General features: G+C 41.2%; 3 protein-coding genes across 4 annotated transcripts; all 3 read right to left on the reverse strand.

Annotated features, from left to right (window-relative positions):
• Window positions 1-1,838: 1,838 nt before the first annotated feature.
• asmtl (acetylserotonin O-methyltransferase-like) lies at window positions 1,839-9,636 on the reverse strand. Of its 2 annotated transcripts, none has more exons than XM_083997109.1 (15): window positions 9,581-9,636; window positions 8,535-8,650; window positions 7,873-8,004; window positions 7,733-7,780; window positions 7,584-7,648; window positions 7,445-7,509; window positions 7,190-7,298; window positions 6,482-6,830; window positions 6,156-6,398; window positions 5,340-5,502; window positions 5,020-5,219; window positions 4,781-4,913; window positions 4,552-4,692; window positions 3,970-4,092; window positions 1,839-3,063 (listed from the first exon to the last, which is right to left on the reverse strand). In XM_083997109.1, the coding sequence occupies exons 2-15, from the start codon at window positions 8,625-8,627 to the stop codon at window positions 2,858-2,860; spliced, it is 2,070 nt and encodes a 689-aa protein (XP_083853235.1). In that variant the 5' UTR covers window positions 8,628-8,650; window positions 9,581-9,636; the 3' UTR covers window positions 1,839-2,857. The 2 variants fall into 2 exon arrangements, with proteins under 2 accessions (XP_083853235.1, XP_083853234.1); XM_083997108.1 differs by having other exon boundaries at window positions 2,933-3,535.
• A 423-nt stretch (window positions 9,637-10,059) lies between these two features.
• Window positions 10,060-13,309, reverse strand: p2ry8 (P2Y receptor family member 8). Its single transcript, XM_083996350.1, has 3 exons — window positions 13,218-13,309; window positions 11,639-11,958; window positions 10,060-11,069 (listed from the first exon to the last, which is right to left on the reverse strand). The coding sequence occupies exons 2-3, from the start codon at window positions 11,929-11,931 to the stop codon at window positions 10,373-10,375; spliced, it is 990 nt and encodes a 329-aa protein (XP_083852476.1). The 5' UTR covers window positions 11,932-11,958; window positions 13,218-13,309; the 3' UTR covers window positions 10,060-10,372.
• A 2,321-nt stretch (window positions 13,310-15,630) lies between these two features.
• On the reverse strand, window positions 15,631-19,185 carry upf3a (UPF3A regulator of nonsense mediated mRNA decay; the record flags this gene model as incomplete). Its single annotated transcript, XM_083996260.1, has 10 exons — window positions 15,631-15,819; window positions 15,992-16,292; window positions 16,525-16,658; window positions 16,764-16,922; window positions 17,012-17,067; window positions 17,175-17,285; window positions 17,401-17,499; window positions 17,734-17,840; window positions 17,949-18,055; window positions 19,045-19,185. 10 exons carry the CDS (start codon window positions 19,183-19,185, stop codon window positions 15,631-15,633), a joined length of 1,404 nt encoding a protein of 467 aa, XP_083852386.1.
• Window positions 19,186-20,384: the final 1,199 nt, after the last annotated feature.

Below are 20,384 nucleotides of genomic sequence, written 5' to 3' on the forward strand. Positions count from 1 at the left end.
TATCATTGATTTTGCACAAATTTTGAGGTACGACACAAAGTTCTAAAATGCTTACCGTATCTACCTTTAAACATATTATTGGTGCCAAGGTAGTCAAGTAAGTGGTAAGGAAACAGGAAGCTGTAGTAGTATAGATTTCTGCCCACATCTTATCTGAATAACTGCAGGTGTACCGCCTAGAAAATTTGTGGGTTGTGGGGATCCACAATCAATTTGACTGCAGCAGCAGCAGCAGCAGCAGCAGCAGCAGCAGCAGCAGCAGCGCTGAAGTTACAAGAAAAGCAGTGACTCAGTATTGTTGGGTCATCCCCTCCCTCCAAGATGATCTGTATTTCCCAAAAGCCTGAGTGCCTGGGTCGGAAAACATGTGAATAAAACTGGTACTGTTGCCACATCATAGGCATCTGCTTGGTCTTTTAGGATGTCGTTGTGCTATACTCGTGAGCAGTTAGCTGGACCTATTGGCGATCAGGGTAAAGAGAGATAATAGGCCGTCTTATAAAATCACAGGCAGACTTCAGAGGGCAAGTTCCTGGTTGATAAATATCACAGTGAGCCTGTTATCACTGTACTGATTGACAAACTGTAGTATTTTGAATTAGGCCCTGACCAATTATATCGTTGGTCGGGGCTGGTAGACACCAATGTTAACATTTATATTTTTACTAATAATGTGCGGGGAATATGACTTGGTTTTTACTTATAAATGATGTTCTTGTGCTATTCAAAATGATGGAGGAAAGAAAATGTGAACACCCATTTAGAGGACATCTGAGATTATAAATCATGTTTTGTCAGTAACTTTTATGACATCCCATCTTTGATTATTTTATTTCGCAGAGCTTTACTGTGTTTTTGCACATGTTTTTTTTTGAAAAGCTTAATATTAAAGGGGCTTGCAATGTAATGTTAGATTTGTTCATATACTTTGATGATACAAGTATTTAAAAATAGTTAAATGTTATGCCTTCAATTTAAATATAAATTTGAGGGATCAAAAGCAGCTGTTAGTTTTTTTTTTTTTTTTTTTATTTCTTTTAAAAATTTACAAATTTAATTGGCCGATATATCTGTTATCAGAATTTTTTTATTCTCCAATATTGACATCAGCGCCATATCAGTTGGGCACTAGTTTGAAGGCAGATTTGCCCCAAGTTAAGTGCACAACGGATAGCAAGGCAGTGGCTGCACCACAAGCAGGATATTGCAGATGCTAGAATCTTAAAAATAACTTTCACATGCTTCATCATCACATCAACAAGCAGCAGATTGGTCTTATGAAAGAACAGTTTTGCAGCTTTTTCACGGTTGCACGATTGAGTGGAACTGCATAAAACACTTGGTAGTTTTCATATGCAGAAGCTCCCATGGGGGACCTGGTTCACATCTTTTACCACAACACACATAACTTAAGTTAAAAAGTGTATTTAATGTGATTATTATATACTAAACTTCTCATTATGTAAAATAGTTGGAATCACATACATAAAATTGCTCCTTACATCCTTATGAATCTGTGGTAATAATCCAATAACAAATGTGTAAATTAAAACACTATGAAACATGAGTTCCTTCAAATGTCCTTCAATACAGTTTGGTGCTATTTAAGTGGTTTCAGTCAAATTTTGGAGCCAATACTTTCACTTAAAGTCCCCCTCCCGCCACCCTTTTTGGTCATTTTAAAACCAGCTCATTAGCAATGCACATTAGCAATGCACCTCTGGAGGGTGGGCGGAGACTGCGCTGCTCTGCACCCGCCCAGCACCCGCCCAGCCACCTCCTCGCACCCCACCCCCCGCTTGCTGACAGCTGGACATTGTACAATTACAGATTCAGAGCATTTAGCGTAAAACTCCACACTGGGATTCAATCCCAGACTGAAACATAGTCCTTGCTCACGGTGCAAGCTGCTCTACCAGGTGAGCTATACCTGTTATACCTTGACCGCTACACCGAGCTGTCAAGGCTTTCACCTCTGAGCCAGATGCAGAGCGGGGCGGGAGCTTGTAGCACTAGTGCCCTCCCCTGGAGCTGTGACACGTCAGCTCCAGTCTCCCTGAAACCAAGGGGGTAGATCGGACTACACGCAGGCGTAGCTAACAGTCGGCCATATGAGGATGGGCAACTTGCTCTGACTCTGGCTGCAGTTACAGTGCAGTAGATGGTGATCCAGTCATCTGCACTAAAAAAACGATTCATAACTCTGTGAAAAATAAATCAGTATGTAGCTATTACTTTAACTATTTGCATAATGTCACTATAATGTTACTTTTACAAAAAAAAAAACATTATTAAAATTATCCGTGATTCTAAGTATGCTGCATCATAACTGCATAAACGTTCATAAAAATCAAACCGTTTTGAAATCGGACAAAAACTGAGCAAGTTATGGTCATTATAGCAGAACATGCACCACAGGCTTAATGCTCTGAGGGAGAGAGTTGCCCGTCCCAAGATGGCCACCGTACTGGCTACGCCGTGTCATTGGGTCAACAGCTGCGGGTGAGTCATCTAGTCTTCTTATATATATCTATGCCTGAAACTGCCAGTTTGCGTCTGCCATTGGTTCACAGCAATTTGAAGGCAGAAAAACTCAGAAATGCAATTTTGCACTTCCTTTTCTGCTGATATGTGCTCTAACACAAGAAAAATGCCACAGGAACATGTGAAAAGCACCAAAAACACGATTTTCATGGGAGGGGGTCTTTAAGAGTTTTTCTTTTTTTTAATCATGAAAATTCTTTATTGAAAGATGCCAGTAATTTTTCCTTTAATGATCAAATTAAAACTGAACCAGGACTTTGTGTTGTAACAGTGTGGATGAAGAATATGAGGATGTGTGTGCGTGATTTTCTTGCTACAGTTTAATGGCAATAAGAGCATCTAAAAAGTTCTTGGTGTGAACCACATGCGTGTTCCCAAATCCATGTTTGCTCAGCATGTCTGCGTACTTGCTCTCTGGTCTCTCCTGTCCCTCAGTCTGGGCGAGCATGTTCAGAGACTGCAGAGCAGAGTAGGGCGTCTGTCCATCCAACATGGTCTCAGCTATGAGCACTGCACATCCTACTGCCCAACATGAGAGACTGTTCAAGACTTTCAAAATTATAAAATTGCAACTAGAACATAGACAATAATATAATTTGTTTAGTGTCCAAAACTTCAGACATAAGAGGTTTTTTTTTTCATTCAGTCCATCTTTACAAGATCCAAAAATCAAAAAGCATATTCCACTGGTCCACAGACTCAAACATTCATCTTGGCATTGAGTTTTTAAAACATACAAGACACTACAAGGCCATTTGCAAGGTGTTGTTCAGAATTTTTCTCTTTCACACTTTGATGCAAAGCATAGCATCCAGGAAGTTGTTTGTGTGTCTGACATGTCTTGTGATGAAACCGTGGCTCTTCAAAAGCAGACTGTATTCACTCGCACTCCTCTGTCTCCCCACGCTCATGCTGAGGGCCTGCAGCAGCCCACGACTCGGCCCCCCTCTGTCTTCATCCAGGAAGATCTCACTTAGCAGAAGTCCACATCCTGGCAGCATGGTGCAAGTGCATGATATGTATGCAGATGTACAGTTTTAGAGAGCAATAGTGTTGGTTTGTGTTCCCTCATCACCATGCATTTAATAATACATTTAAAGTAAATACCATCATGGTTCTGGCGTTTTGGCTTGGCTTTGAACTAAGCAGCTTTTTATAAAAAGTTGTTCTGTATTACACAATAGTGCTATCACTTTCAGTTTGATATCAGTTGAGCACTGGCAATAACAGGTTGCTGCAGCAGTCCAACTACAGCCTGACTAAAACAGCAACTGATTTTAACCAGAATAAGGGAAGAAAGAAGTAAAACTAATCTGCTAATCCTGAAATGAGAAACTACACATGTCTGAAAGCTTCATTCTAGGTTTGTATGAACTGAACAAAAAACATGTAGTCAACTTGATGTTAAGACTTGAACAGTTTTACCTGGTGCACATGCATTCGCGATTTTCCCCAGCAGAACATGCACCTTCTCATCGGGCCAGTCATGAAGAATTCTCGCCAGGATGTACAAGTCTGCTTTGGGCAGCTCATCTTCAAAGAAGTCTCCTGTTCAAAAAGCAAAGGGGGAGGGAGAGGGAGGGTCACTTTTGTAAAACAAAACAAGTTAATTAAAGCAGAAGTACAGTAAGCGATCCGGTCGTTTTGGCTAACTTCTTGTCAGCTGATGGAGTTAGCAGTCCCCGCCCTTGTCCCTACGTCACCATATTCACGCGCATCCCTTGGCTGCACACACAGAGAGGACCGCCCCTTTATGCCGTTCTCTCTCCTCATTGGATAAAGGTTGTAGGATACAAGGAAAGTTTTCTCCTCGGCTTACAGCAGAGCAGAGTGACTGACAGACCCGTGTTTCAGACCAAATACTCTATATAAGTGATTGCTGTCGGAAGATATAACTATTTAAGACTTATATTAACACAAATATTCTGCTTACTTATGCTTTAAGTCAGTGTTACACATAAATATTAATAGTCAAACACTGTTTTTGGTGTTGATGAACAAACAGACCTGCTTCAAATGACACCCGGTTGTCTTTCTGCATCGGTTGGAAATGCTCACTCATCTCAACAACAGCAGGTAGGTCAAAAACTGTCACAGACAACCCAGGATGGGCTTTAGTAAACTCATAGGCCATGGCACCAGTGCATCCTTGAGGGAGAAAAACAAACAATGAGAAAACTGCTTTATTCTTCAAGCACTCACCACCCAAATTTAACCTCTGACACTTCCTCCTTACCTCCGAGGTCACAGGCGACTTTGTAACTGGAGAGGTCAAAAGCTGTTGCCACAGCTTTTCCAGTAACTTTGGCAATATTGTGCATGGCCTTCATGAATCTCAGTTTCACTTCCTGACTGTTGTAGTACGCATCCTTTAAACACAGACGAACGACAGAGAGGAATAGAAAATTGCACCTGTGAGACATTTTTAATTTGTCTGGGTTATAATAGTCTGAGGCTAAACTTGAAGATAATCACCTTAAACACATCTTTAGATTTCTTGCCAAAGGCCTTCTCATGCTGGTGGGTACCCTCACGCACAGCGCTCTCAAGGTGGGAGAAAAGAGGCCATATTGTGTTGTTGCAGTGCTGGATGTATCCGCGCAGTGACAAAGGTGCGTCTGTCCGCAGATAACGCATTGCCAGATCTGTGTTCTCGTACACAGCCTTTTGGCCCGCTATTAGTGAAGATGACATTACACATGTGAGAAGATGAATATCAAATGGACCGATCACTTTTAAGCAAGAGAGAGTGATTATTGTGTAATTATCAACAGGCTTGAGAGCTTGAGACTAACTTTTCTCCTTGCTCTTCAACAGTCCCAGAGACACACAAGCCTCCAACAGGCATTCAGTCCCTTTCACGGAGGCTTTGATCTCCTGGGCCACCTGTGCTGCGTCCAGCCCTGGCCTGCTCTGCAGCAGGTCAAACAAACACAACTCGGATGCAGTAAACAGCGCCTGAAAGAAAGCAGAGTGGATACAGAAGAGAGTATGTGGTTTCAGTTATGTGGACGTTGCATGTGATATGCCTCTGCTGCTGTCAGATCATAGTAAACTGGAACAGCAACATAGTAACTTTCATTTCATTTCTGTTAGTTAAAAAAAAACAATGTCCTCTTTTACAGTTCCATAACAATGAAATATAGTTTAAAGGACAGACCAACTCAATAGACTTTAACATTTTTGCTACTGTCTGCTGAATATTAACCAGCACCTCTAAAAACACACTGGATTTGTTTGTTTATTTCTTCTTCTTTCTTATCCTTGTGGTCGCCTGGCGACCAGCACAGATTACAGGAAGTCTCTACACCTGAGCAATAGGTGGCTTGTAAAAACCACATCTTGTTGTTTTGCACCAGATATTTAAATGAGCACAAAATTACGTGCTCATTAGTGAGTTTTATACACACTCAAAACCACCTGAGTTTTTCCTTTGCTAGTCATGTTGATTTAGATTTTATGATCTAACTCTCTGCAAGAAAAAAAATACGACCAGAAATGTCAAACTACTCCTTTAAGATGAACGAAGCGCTTCATTACATCTGCTACAGTTAACTACAACAACGGAAGATGTTAAAAGCTTAATGTATGTATTATTCATTAGCAATTACCTTTGAGGCTTTGAAGCCATCCATTAGCTCAGTGATTCGTTGCAAGTCCTCTTCTTTAGGTTCGCTGTCCTCCTGCTCCGTCACATTGAGCTCCATCGCCTGCCCTCTGCTGGGGAGCACCGGTAATGTTGCATTCTCAGAGACTCGGGTTTCAGCCTTTTTGTTTTCTGTATGTTTAGACAAGCTGTTGACCAACATCCACGAACTCTCACCCAGTTCACTTTCACTGCCTTTCCTTTTCGCCTATAGGAACAGATCATTTCTTGTAAATAATTATAAACAAAAAGGTATTAACGGATTGTGTTAATAGGGTGAGAAATACTGACCTTATGGACAGGGCTGTCATTGGTGGGGTGTGTTTGACTGGCAGACGGGCTGTTCGGTCTGCGGCTGGGTGAGGAGTTGTGTTTGGTTGAAGAGCTGGGGCTGTGGCTGGACTGAGCTGGCAGGTCGGGTGGAGGCGGAGTGGACCCCGAGGCGGTGTGTGTGCCGTTGTGGCTCACATGGACAGAGGCACTTTCCTGGTCAGAAGATGAGGCATCGCTGTTGTAAATAAGGTTCAGCTGTTTGCAGAAGTGGTTGAGCGGAAAACCCACAACATTGAGGAAGTCCCCGTGGACGTACTCCACCAGCATGCCTCCCAGAGCTTGGATACCATACCCACCAGCTTTGTCCCTAACACACACACACACACACACAGAAACACACAAACACATTTTACTGACACAGCAACATGTGCACTAAAAATGATACAAAAACAACAGCACACTTGTGCACAGGGTTTGTATGTCTAATAATAAGTCGGTCAGCCCATAAACTCTCGCTGACCTGAGTCAGGATTTTATTTCTTGCTGACACAATCCCTATCAAAGAGGACAAGACAAACACAAGTGGAACAAAACTCAGGCATCAAAGTCCAAAAAGCAAAAGGTTCACAAACGCCCAGTGAAGCCGCCTCCAATGAATGAGGTTACTACACACTATGTGAAATCAATAGCTATTACATATGTGAAGGTTCAAAAGTTTATACTCACATGGGTTCACCACTATTGATGTACTCCCACAGCATATCTTCTGAGAGATCAGCAAACTTCACCTTTGTTTCTTCGTAGAAGTCAATCAGCTGGTAATCCACTTCTTCGTCTGCAGGTCAGGGAAGTTCAGAAATAAAATGTGTCCACTGACAGAATGACCACATCAGGCTAGTAAAGCCTCAAAATAAAAATCCCCATTATAAAATTTCTATGGAAGTGATCTGTACAAATAACAATTAGTCAGATGTGACTCACTTTCTTTCTCATGGCAAAGGACAATTGCTACACCAGTGTAGACACTATGCTCTTTTCCACTTAAGCTGGAAGAGGAAGAAAAGACAAGTGAGACACTGGGATGGCAGAAGAGAGAAGTAAGTACGTAAATGAGTCTGACCTTGACAGCATCCTGTAGGCGTCTTGTTTGTCCACGGGCTTCTCCAGAATCATGCCATCCACAGTCTGGAAAAGAAAAAAAAGGACAATAAGTTCACATCACATACAGTAAACTGCAAATTTGCTGTGTATTTTGTTCCTTTCACTTACCACAATAGTGTCTGCTCCAATTACTATGTCTGGAGTTTTCAAGTGTTTCTAAAGCAAATTAAGACATAATACATCATGAATATGTTATTCTTCAGCAAAAATGATTGGTATACCACGATATAAAAAGGAGTGTAACTCACAAAGGGCATCCTCCTGGCCACCTCCAGGGCTTTCTGCTTGGCTGTCTCAACTGCATACTCATGAGGTGCTTTGAAAAGTCTCTTGTCAAGAGTTTCTTTAAACCAGGATGGTACCACCTCAAAGCGTAAGCCCTGACATGCAAGAGAGAAAAATGCATCATTGTTTTAATTTAAACTGACATCACTGTTATCACATAAGAAAACAAAAAAGAAAACCAAACCTTTAATCATTCCTTCAGCCTATGTTTGTTAACCTTAGAGGTGGCACCATACATTGCTGCTGATGTGTTTAATCCATTAAATTAATAATGTCAGCTGCTCCCTTTTAAGCGAAGATACAGACTCCCAATGTGCAGGTGTAATGGGTTAAAATATTCTTTCTTTCTTTTCTTTTTTACAATGTGTATTTAAAACAACTAGAGAATGCATTTCCTGAAGGAAATGCGGGTGAATGCTGAAAGCTGGAAGCTGAATGAGCTGAATAAATTGTTAAAACAATGCTAAAATACACTTTTTACAGATGGAAAAGCACAGAATCCCACACTCTATAGCCTAATCAATTTGACACAGGCCATTTTTCAGAGCTCAATTCAATGTCAAATTTCATGTTTTGACAGAGAGCAGTCGTGACATACATTAAGTTTAACCAGAGGGAAACATACCACATTGTGGAGAATCTCCAGTCTCCTTGGAGAGGCACTTGCCAGCACAACCAGTTTGCCAGAGAGCTTGGATATGACAGGGTTCAGCACCATGGTGGCCCTCTCGTTGAACTGCCCTGTAGGTAATGAACAGAGTTAAACATTACAGATTTGGCCTAGTTTGAGCTGGAGACTCTGCAAAAAAGTAATCACATGACTGCAGTGTTTCAGCTATGCACTGTCATCGAGGATATACCCATAATTATCAGGGTGATTAAGCAAATAATCATGATTAACTAAAAAAAAATGCAAATATGCTAAGAGAAAAATCAAAGCTAAACATTTATTAACATGTTAGAGCTTCTTCAGTGGGAATTGCTGCTTTTACATGATTTACAACCCTGTTTACACAAAACCTATAGACATTAAGTAAGGAATACAAAAGAGTCTATTTGGGCAGTACAATGGATATTTGATTATAGGCTACTCTAAGATTTACTAATTAATCTATGATTAAGAAATCCCTAGTTGCAGATTTAATCCCATATTTCCCAATCAAGTAATACAATGATGTAATCCTAGGTGGAGTTGGGCTGCTGTTACAGACCTCCATTGCTGTTTGAGACTGCATAAAGTTACACATGAAAATAAAATTACACATAATGTCAATTTGTGTGTCATGTAAAGTGATGTAATGCAATGCAATGTGTGCCTACGTAATCAACATGGGGCTAATAATGCAAAGCAGCTAACTACTTAACTAGTAACTATTAGGCTACTACTAATAGTAACTATTTGCTGCTGCTCTACCTCACCTGCTGTTAGTGTTTGCTACAACCGTGCAGATCAGCTAACTTGGTTTGTTTTGTAGATTTCAGCCTCTTTAACTTGTGCAAAAAAAAAAGCTCCATTAATTTCCAAGTTAACGAAGCGTCAGTGCAGCATTTGGTTAACGAGTTTACGCCATTTTCAAACAGACACGACGAAATAATCACGGGCGTTTAAAAACAAAACATATTTCATTGTGTTTGCGTTGATTCATAGTAGCTACGCAGCAAAGCACTTACCCGCACAAGAAGGAAACTGTCAAGTGAGAGAGAAGCCACTTGCGATGACGACCACGTAACGGCGCATACGTGATGACGTAATCAACGTCAGCGGATCCACCAGGGTTCCACCAATGGCACACTTGTTACAGGAGCCTCCAAACTACTCCAGAGCGATCTATGGCTCTGCACTGCTGCCACCACTACTAAAATACAAGATCATTTTATTTTTTAAAGAATTAAAGTAGATTTAAAGTAAATAAAGGTGCATGAGATAAATCAAAGAGAAAAGGAAATCAGCCATTCATAGATAATCAATTGTTTTTAGAGAGAAATTAACGAAGACATACTGTAGAGATAATGTTGGAAATATTCAAAGGTCAGATAAGACAGTGGAGATAATTTAAATCAAACTCTTTATTCACATTTTATTTACATCTGTGTATGCTACATTCAGACAGAATAACTTCTATGATGCTTGTGGCAGGTAAAATAAAAAAATATAGCCTAGGCAATAAACGGATTTGCTAATGCAGATAAAGATTAATTTAGGCAAACAGACTCAAGTATGCAAGTACATGTTGATTTGTTCTGTGGTAGCAGCATGGCACACATAAAAAAAAACAATATCAAATGATTTTGACATTTGACCCATGAAAAGATGTCGCAAAAGCGTGCCACATGCACCCTCACACATTTGGCACACTTTTCTCTCACTTCCTTTCACGTGTTTATCATACTTCGTTGTGCTTTGGCATAAAAGAAAACACTGTTGTTGTTCTTCCTCTTGACCTTCACACACACACACACACACTATGATGGGCACAAATTCTCTCTGTGATCCATCTTCATTGAGTCGCCACTACTGTGGCTCTGCAGGTTCATTATCTGCCTCAGCTTCTGTCTGAAGTCCTTGCAAGCAAAGTAATAAATGAAGGGATCGAGGCAGCTATTCACGCAGCTTAAACAGAGAGACAGTTTGTAGGCCATGTAGGCAGACTTATCGAAGAAGAGCCTGAGTACACTGTGAACCAGCAGCAGGATGTTGTTTGGCGCAAAGCAAAGGGTGAAGACCAGAAGAACAAAGATGGCCAGGCGTATCGCTCTCTTTTTTTGGGCTGTTTTGGAATCTCTGGACAGTTTGCGTATGACACTGATATAGCAGAAGGTTGTGACACAGAACGGGAGGAGGAAGAGCAGGAACACCATGCCGAAGATGAAGGCCACCCAGGCCTGCAGTGTAGGCAGCATGTCTTTCTTCAGCACGTCAAAGCAGGTTGTAATCCCGAGGTCTTGGATTGCAAAAGTCAGGTCTGTGGTCATGAGCGGGTTTAAAACAATCAGGACCAAACCCCACATGAAAAGGCAGCTGATGACAGCAATGGACTTCCTCTCCCTGGTTTCCCTGAAGCGCATTGGCCTGACGATGCCCAGGTAGCGGTCGATACCAATGGCCATCATGGTTAGGATGGAGCAGTACATATTGGTGTAGAAGACGAGGGTCATGAGACTGTAGGTGGATTGACAAGAAGAGCAGCGTTTTATTTAGTCACTGGTAGAGAAATGTTTTCAACAAAAGTTTGATATTCTGAGAAATATGTTTATCCTGATCTGAACACTCATTTCTGATCATCTAGCCTACGGTAATGAACTTGTCTGGCTATGTCCACAAGTAGGCTATTGTAACGGATGTGCACTCACTCCACCCATAAAAGACGTGCTAACCGACCTGCCAAGTGGTTGTCAACCTCTTGGCGAAGAGGTTAGCATCGTCGCCTCCGGTGCGGGAGGTCGTGGGATCGAACCTCACCTAGGGCAGGCCGTGAGAAACACAACGCAGAGGGCCAGATCGACATCGGCTACACTATCAAAAGCTACAGAACAAGTCCCAGTGCCGGTCTAAGAAATAGTCTGATATCTGAACCCCCACAGTAACCTTTAGCATTTGTATAAGCTCATCAAACAAGCCATCAAGTGTTAATTTGTTAAATTAAAAGGGCTGTCCATATGCACTGTGGATTTCTGTCGAAGGACACCTCTATCAATGATTTAACATCATCCTGCAGTCATGACAAATACCTGCACATATTGGATCCCAGATCCCAGTGGTATCCTCTGAGCTGATAGACGATCTGGAAGGGCAGGGCGGTACCAAGGGCCATATCAGTGAGGGTGAGGTTGATCATGAAGATAATGGAGGGACTCTTGGGTGAGGTACGGAAGATGAGGAGCCACATGGAAAGGCCATTTCCCACCAGGTTAATGACAGTGACAATCATGTAGATGACAGAAATGATGATGCTGGTGTTCGTCTCCTTAAAGAGGGCCAGGGTCGCGTTGTCCAGCTTGGTGCTGCTTAGATTTCCCGTCATGTCTGGATGGTAGTCGGCTCCAATCACCTGTGTGGCAGAGTTTGTGAGGCGTGTGAAACATACTGACATAAGGCAGTTTCCTGATTATCTTAATCAGTGCAACTCGTCTAGGCCTAATGGTTGTGAAACAGAGAACAAACCCATCAGATACCATTAACCACAAAAGGTGAATGCTCTTTATCTACCCGGGCCTTATCTAAAGTGATGCATGCAGTCGAGTGTAAGCTTGTGCAAAACTCAACTGCAAAACTGATTGATGTAGAGGTGTGAAATATATACTGTATCAATGCAGTCAAGGTGCCATTTTTCTGTGTTGTTGTTGTGCGTGTCAGGGGCACATGTGTCGGGTGGAGTTCTCACACAGGAAAAGGACACGGATGATTTGTGGCAGAGTGTCAACTGTCGCTTTTTGTCGAAATATTCTGGGGGGGTAACACTCTCAACTGCCACTGATATGTTCTATCTAGAGACCGTTGAAACTAAGAGGCAAGGAGAAATACACTTTCTCTGACACTCTTTGACACATGGTGACCGTAATGTTGGTGTTGGTCGTGGTTTGGGGTGTGAGGGGAATACCACAATGCAGAGAAAAATAATGCACATTGTGGAAGCGCTGTCATTTAAACTGGAAGTTATGCAACGGTTAAGTACGCGATTACAGCATCAGTGGTGGAAAAAATGTTTTGTAATAGAAAAAAAGACAGATTTTTAGGGTTATTTGTTTTTGCCCCCATTTAAATTACAACTACAAAACTGATGAAGAAAAAAGAATACACACAATTGCTATAATTTCCCCTCTCTCCTCCAAGATGACCATTTTCTACAAGCAGTATGGCCAAGTATTTCTTCTGCTTATCTTACACGTACCCTTTCTAAAATAATTCTGAGGGCAGTTACCACTTAAAGCATGTAATGTGCCTTGTACACTATGTTTACGTTACATTATACCCTGGTTGTAAGTTGTTTGTTCTAATGTGTTAAAAAGCAGAATATGACTCATGGATCTTCCAATAGATCATTGATATGAATATATATCCATAAACGTGGTGATATCTCAGTTCCTGTTTTGACTTATTTAAGTCTCTGAGGACATTTAAAAATATCAAATCTTGAACAAAGAGTTTTTACTGCACATACATACAGCAAAATAATACTACAACACAAAGGAAAAAGCCAGCGACACATGGTACAGCTCAGGCCCGATTCACAACACTGTCATCACTGGAAACAACTTATGGTTAGCGGCTCTTCAGACAAACCTCAGAAAAAGTCAGATGAGAACTCACCTACACGAAGACAAACAAGATGCGAGGCAGGTAGACGTGTGCTGCTCCAGCAGCAGATGGGAGGTTAGAAATATTGTGACTGCTGAGGAAATGTGGTTAGAACTTGTTAGAGTACTGGAGAGAAAGGAAATGGGCCATGTGACATGCCTTTATCCTTCAAACTGCAGTTACAGCCACGCGGTACATGCAGTCTCAGGATGACTCTTAACACATGCACATGTCTGAGACGCCCCTCTCCAGTCATCAAGATCAGCAGCAGCGCATGTTTAACTGTTCATGGATTTTCCAAAAAAAAAATTAAAATCTCTGCTCAACCAAATGTGGTAAATGTGGGATGGGTGAACACTAGAAAGCGCATATACACTGTTGCCAATAATTTTCTTTTCAGACAGATTCCTCTTTTTATTCTTATTTATACAGTATAGTATCAGTAATCACCTTTGACTAGGTGCAATTATTACATACTGATACCCAGTTACCAGTTTTGAGAAGATATAAACTTTACCTCTCAATAATAAATTACATTGTTACAATCATTTCATAAGAAGAGGTAAAATAAAATAAAAACTTTACTGGCAACAGTGTAAATAACCTGAATGGAAACACCATCAAACAAAACCTGTGGAAAAGTATGCAATGTTTTGTAATTCCACATGCAATCCAATTTACACTTGAAAATGTGGTGCCAACTCCAACAGACATTGTCATTAATATATATATATATCATAAATAATATTAATATCAATTAAAATAAGATATGATATACCCCCTCCCTCTTGACAAGGTGAGACCTTAATAATAGTACTATAACCTAAGTATAGTACTATTAACCACCATCCTTTGCAACACAAACACTTTCTTTCTCACACATACCCTATTAACCATTTAGTGAAGTGAAAAAAAAAGAAGTCGTTCTTCACAAGATTCACAGGATGTGTTCTTGCTGGCTTCCTGTTGAATGTGACAGTTCTGCTTTATCTGGGTGACAGTGGAGAGAACAATGAGGTTATTCTGATGATATTCTGCAAGAAAGAACAATAAGTAAAAAATAAAAAACACTCATTATCCACGGCAGATAAATAACCTCAATATAGATCAACTGGCTGAGAGAGAGAGGAAGAGTAGGCTGAGGGCTTTTTTTTTAAAGATCAGGATAATCTGCTTCCAGTATGAGTGAAACAGCCAGGCACGACTACACCCTTGTGTCTTCATAGATTGCCTGTATCTGACTCATATCTACTCCACTATACCGGCTGAGCTACAGACAGACACTGGCTCACCCAAACCGTCAGACAACTACTACAATGACTGAAACAGTTTCACATGTTGTAGCGGTGGAAGAGATTTATTTACCCATAATTTAAGGAGGAAAAAAATATATATTCAAGAGGTATGATAGGGCATATTCAAAAATAATATAAGGCTTGTTACACAGACGATATGATAATCGATCAATATTTGTGGCTTTTTCATTGCATTTAATTGACATAATTAATAGAAAACCATGCAAACAGCATAGAAAATTCAGTTTTCGTTTATCTGTATCATACTCTGTAATCTCACATTTTATTTCTAGGAAATGCTGTACAGAAATGTAGAGTGTGTTCTTCCTGGCTCGTGGGTGATGATCACGTACAAAGCTTTGCTGAGAAAAAAATCTCTCTGTTGTTTTACACCTTATGAAATGTGGTGAGAAATTAAAAATGATTTTAGAGTAGTTACACTTTCAACATTGTCCTCATAATCAATAACATATCTTCCTTCCATCTTCATACACACAAATACACACAGAGTTTCCACTGTTTCATTTTTTCTAACATCCGCTCTCTGTAAGTGCTGTTTACATTATATTTCATTTCAATAAAATATACAGGAACTCTACAAAGGTTCGGTGACAAGTCCTGCTGCAGAGGACGAGGTGATGGTTTCATCTGCTTCTCACCGGGACAGAGGAACACACGTCAAAAACACTACCAGGAAAGGAAATGACACTCAACTGCCTCGTGAGAAAAAGTGTTGATGAAACTCACAACTAACTCACAGGAGATGGTTTTCATGAAATTGAATCTGTTCAGCTGCACTAAGATAGCAAGGAACTGTGAGAAAATCAAGTTGGCTGTTGTGCTATCACCAAGGTAACTACAAACAGTGTATCCCAAAGACTGAAACTAACGGTACACCTTAATGGCTATTTGAATATAAACCAGTGGGACACATATGTTTCATGCTTGTTACACCTAAACAATGATGACAGTTACTAAAAGACTGTTTGCTTGTGAAGTGCTCTCTCTCTTTCTCTGTGGAGTTTATAATGTTTTTTTATGCTCAGTAATAACCAGTAATAGCTGACACTGTCAGCTGAGGCTCGAGAGCTGAATCATCTATTTGCATCTCCTCCGAACACCCAGGTTGATCACTGCTCATCTTTGCTCTTCTCGAACCCCTTTTCCAGCCCCGTCGCCATAGAGAGAACATCGTAGCAATGCTCCGTCACGGGTTCGGGTGAGGGGCCCACGGGGATGCAGTCGTAGCCTTTGCCCGCTGAACTCATGCGCTTGCGGTTGCGTGCGCCCGGCTGATAGAGCTGCATGGCTGGACGGTCCTGCAGGGAGAGAAGAGAGCAGGGACATGGGAGAGACGAGCAGCACACGATTTGAATCTGCACGGTCGTACATGCATACGCGAACAGCCACATATCAATAATCATATTGGAAGTCTCGATGTAAGCAATTAGTTGACACCCAACTCCCCCACCCGCAAAAACTCATGCTCACCTTCTCGCTCACCTTGTTTCGGAGGCGTTCCTTCCTATTACCCAGGTCCTCCCTGTCCTCCTTCCCCAGTTTGTCTCCACTGTCAGGACAGTAGGAGAAGCTGTGATGGTGCCCCTCCTTCTTGGCTCGGTCCTGGCAGTAGCCTTTTCCCCATTTGGTTTCATCCTTGCGTCGCATGAATTTATCAAACTCATAGTGGTGTCGCTGCCGTTTCCTCTCTTCATCTTTCCCTCGGTGATCCTTGTCTCTCTGTCGTCGTCCGTGCTGCTCTCTCTGCTCCTTGTCGCTCTCAGGCTGACCTCTAGTGGCCAAAGTGAAGATTGCATAGAGTTATTACAAAGTCATAATTCTTATTATGAGAATTATTGGTGGAACAGTGAGAGGAATGTTTTTCCTACCATAACATAAGGACATATATTCACACCTAAACCCATTTTATCACTTGATAAGAAATGTAGTTTTTCTCTCAGTTGTGTGCCAATAAAAATATTAGTGAGTAGTTGTTACACTATGGCCTCCTGAATGTCACTTACTTTTCTTTGGAGTCTTTTGACTTCATTTGTCCTCCAGTTTTCTCCCATTTCCCCCTGTCTGTCTCCCCAATGTCACTTTTGTCTTTCATCCGATCTGAGTCCACATCGTCGTCTCGGTCACTTTTCTTCAGGAGCTGAACGCACAAGACAATACAGGAAAAGTCCATAAATATACACACACTGCACCGTCAAAACATCTAGTATGAACCAACAGTATAAAAATGAATATTAGAGATTACCTTGATTTTAATATCTTTGTCAGACAACTTCTTCTGCTTCTCCGCCTCTTTCCGTTTGCGTCTCTCTTCCTCTCGTCGCTTTCTCTTTTCCTCCTCTCTTTGCCGTTTCTTTTCTAGCTCTCTCCTCCTCCTCTCCTCTCTCTTCTCCTCTCTTATTCTCTGTGAGCAAAGATGTAACCATTAAAAAAAGACTTTTCACACTGTTTGGGGGCAATTTCTTTTCATTTACTTACTTTTTTCTTTCTTACCTGTTTTTCAATTTTCTTGTTTTTGATGTACTCCAACAGAGGTGTTGTCCGCTTGGCTGAAACCAAACAGAAGAGACGCAAACAGACGTTGGATGGCTTAAACATGGATATTGACACTTATTTCAATAATTCACAGGTAATGAAATCATCTCTTGTACTGTACCTATGAGCTCTCGGGTCTTGGCCTCTATCTCTCCAAGCAAAGTCTCAGGATTGGCCATCGACTTCTCCTCATCACAGGAGTAATTCTCCAAAAACCGTTTATATTCTGGATCTGAGAGGGTTTCAAGGCCAAGATAAGGACATATCAGTAATGCAGTAACATTGCAAGAAAATATTTACAAGCAAAACCTCATTTGCTACTGTGCATCAGCTCTGTATTTCAATACCTTCTTCAATACTCCCAGCCTTGGCATCTTTCTTCTTTAGCTTCTTCTTAGAAATCTTCTGGAAGGGAGCAAACTCCACCACAGCAGGGTACTCCTGGCCTGATGGGTAAATATTGGAATAAAAGGCAGCTCATCATTTAACGCATCATTATCAAACAGCGACAATGGCAACGAAAGCTTTAAAGGCGCCTCTCTGTCCACAAAATCCAACCTTTATCTGTAAAACAAACAGGTTTCTGTTTGCACTTAATATGGCGCAGCAGGTCACACTGTTTGTCCACCACACTGGCAACTCAGTAAAAAAAAAGAGCTTAAGCAAAAGCAAAGAATTACCCTTGGTGTCGATGAAGACGTAGCCATCGAATCGGTCTCTGAACAGCAGGATGTCTTCAGGGGTTTTGAAGTTGATGTAAGCTCTGGAGAACAGGTGGGGATAGAGACTGTGGAGAAAGAGAAGGATAATGAAGGAGAAGGTATAATGATTTTCATAAAGAGGAGGAAAAAGCAACAGGCTTTTAAAAAAAGGGTAAAAAAAAAAGTTGGTATACCTCTGATCTGCTGGGAAGAACTCAAAGTAGTCGTAGGATGGCAGAGGACTGAGCTGTTCTTCTAGTTGGTCCTTTGACAGGCTCGGTGGTAGCCTTCGAATCACCACCTGCAATACATCATTTAAATATCTCTCTCTTGTTCAGGCCATAGTGGAAATAATTATGCATTTCTACAAGAAAGGTACCTCAAGCTTTAGCCTTTCTGTTCCTTAGAAATTAATGTTTCTACATCAAAGTGAAACTCAGAATAACATGCAAGTTCAATTAGGCTTATTTTAGTTGTAAATCCAGTGATGGGGAAATTGCTTTTCTAAATTTATCAAGACGCAGCCTGCCAAAAAAAGGCTGTTTTATATTTTATGTTGTCTGAACTGTATTTTGACCACTAGAGATGATCTCAAAACTTCCAAAGACCCAAAATATGCCATACTAGAGTTTAGGGAATGGAGAGTAAAAGGATGTACATCTAAAATATTTAAACTGATGGGATGAATGGGTTTGAACGTTTCACCCATCTCAGGGAAAAGTTTGGATCTCAGAGTACACTGTTTGACAGTGCAGAATAAAATACGTTTCTTGAGCCTTACATAAAAAAAGGAAATTATAAGAATGCAGATATGTAGGCTAACACAGACCAAATAAATATTTTACAGGCAACACTAAAATTGACATTACATTTTTTTTCTCATACTTTACAATAAAATTGTTTTAATAAATATCCCAAATGATCATCAGAATTACACAACACTGCGTAAATGATCGTAAATGCTTGAGAAGGGGTTTGCAGAGCTTGTTTTAAAACACAGACAGGATGGGCTGGACATAATATTGTGATAATCTCTTGCAGCCGATGTGTCAACACTACCTGCAAATATCAGCGTCATTTAGACCCCTGCAAACTAAACTAAACAGTCTCCCAGAACAAACAACGCCAGAGGGAAATGTGAAAATGAAGCTGACACAAGGTTGTTATGTTTACTGTCGCTGTCCTCGGTGCTGAAATGATCCCACCTCCCTCCTCCAAGCCTCCTCCATGTCTGTTTTCCTCACAGCATAAGCAATGCGACGCGACGCAAGCGGCCGACCGCCCACCTACCTTTGTAAACACCTCTTTCTTCTCCTCCTTCTGCTTGGGGTTACACGGAGTGTTCTCCTGAACTCTCGGGATGTCCCTGAATTGGATCTCGACGACGTTTTTCTCCTTGCCCACGGTCATTTGGTCCTTTTCAGACCTCATTTCTCTCCATCTCCGTCTCCAACTCGGTGTTAAGTCACTGTGTTCTCGCGAGAGTTCGGCGATATCGCGAGCGGGGAAATCATTAGAAAGACGGCTCTTTACTGTGCATCTGCAGTTACAATCAAACAATTGAAACAATTTGTATATTCTTATTTTTCCTTTATAAAATGTAAGTAACATTTTATTCTTAATTCAATAAAGTATCACCAATTGTGCATCAATATTCAAGATTCATCCATTGATACAAGCAATGAGAAAGTTACAAAATAATAGGCTATTATAAAATAACTTGAAACGTAATTGAAGTCGTTACCTATATCTTAATCCAACAAATCTGCGTTACAGCTCATTTATTTAGATAAATAAATGTAAGTCAATTATCTGCCATGTATGATGACAGCTCAGCAAGATATTGAGGTAATATTGATACAAATCTATGGCAGTATTACTATAACCTGTAAAGAACTTGCAACATGATGACATCATTCATAAAATCAGTACCATTTGATGTGGTCAGTCACAGTTGACTAATATCTAAAGCTGACACACGACCTTGGAAAATAACGCGTCATAGGTGCGCACTAAGAGAAAGCTGTTATGCCAAATAAGGCCAAGAAAGGAGTGGAAATAGACCCGAGTCCCAGTTGCTATGTTAATGAGCAGTATGGACGTGCAGTGGCTCGACACGTGCAGACTGGAGTTGCTGAAGCAGTCCTCGCCGTGCAGGTCCACGGGGGTCAGGCTGCGGGGCTGCGCGCTTCACTGATCCACACAGGACGAGCTGCCGGGGGTGACGCTGCCCGCAGAGCTCCACGAGTCAGTGTGGGACTGGGAGGACTGACTCACTGACCGCCCGTGGTCATCTCGAGAAGGAACTGGGGAGCAGATGGAGATCACAGAAAGATCTACGAATCTAACGCTTGAATAGGAAATGTGACAACGATGCACTGATTTTAATCTCCAATACAATTAAACGCACTTGAACCATGAGGATGAAACATTAAAAATCCATCCACATCTGAATTTATGCCTCCTTTAAAGGCAATACAGTAGTAGCCTAAGTAAAACATTTTTGGATGTTCCAAAAACTCACCACTGAGGAAAGTTTGCCTGCCACTTGTGGTCTCCACGCACAGCCTAGGTCTCTCTGGTGTGGACACGGAGCTCTTGACACTGGGGACAAAAGTGGAGCAGGTGTC

Source organism: Trachurus trachurus, assembly GCF_905171665.1.
Source record: "Trachurus trachurus genome assembly, chromosome: 21".
In the NCBI taxonomy this organism is placed as follows: Eukaryota; Metazoa; Chordata; class Actinopteri; order Carangiformes; family Carangidae; genus Trachurus; species Trachurus trachurus.

Excerpts from the sequence above, each read along its gene's own strand:
- asmtl (XM_083997109.1), bottom strand. The coding sequence starts at position 8,627 with ATGGTGCTGAACCCTGTCATATCCAAGCTCTCTGGCAAACTGGTTGTG. Across the intron at positions 7,649-7,732 it reads TTGGAGCAGACACTATTGTG|ACTGTGGATGGCATGATTCT; the intron begins GTAAGTGAAAGG and ends TTTCTTTTCCAG. Across the intron at positions 7,299-7,444 it reads CCTTTGCCATGAGAAAGAAA|ACGAAGAAGTGGATTACCAG; the intron begins GTGAGTCACATC and ends CCTGACCTGCAG.
- p2ry8 (XM_083996350.1), bottom strand. The coding sequence starts at position 11,931 with ATGACGGGAAATCTAAGCAGCACCAAGCTGGACAACGCGACCCTGGCC. Across the intron at positions 11,070-11,638 it reads CTGGGATCCAATATGTGCAG|TCTCATGACCCTCGTCTTCT; the intron begins GTATTTGTCATG and ends ATCCACCTACAG.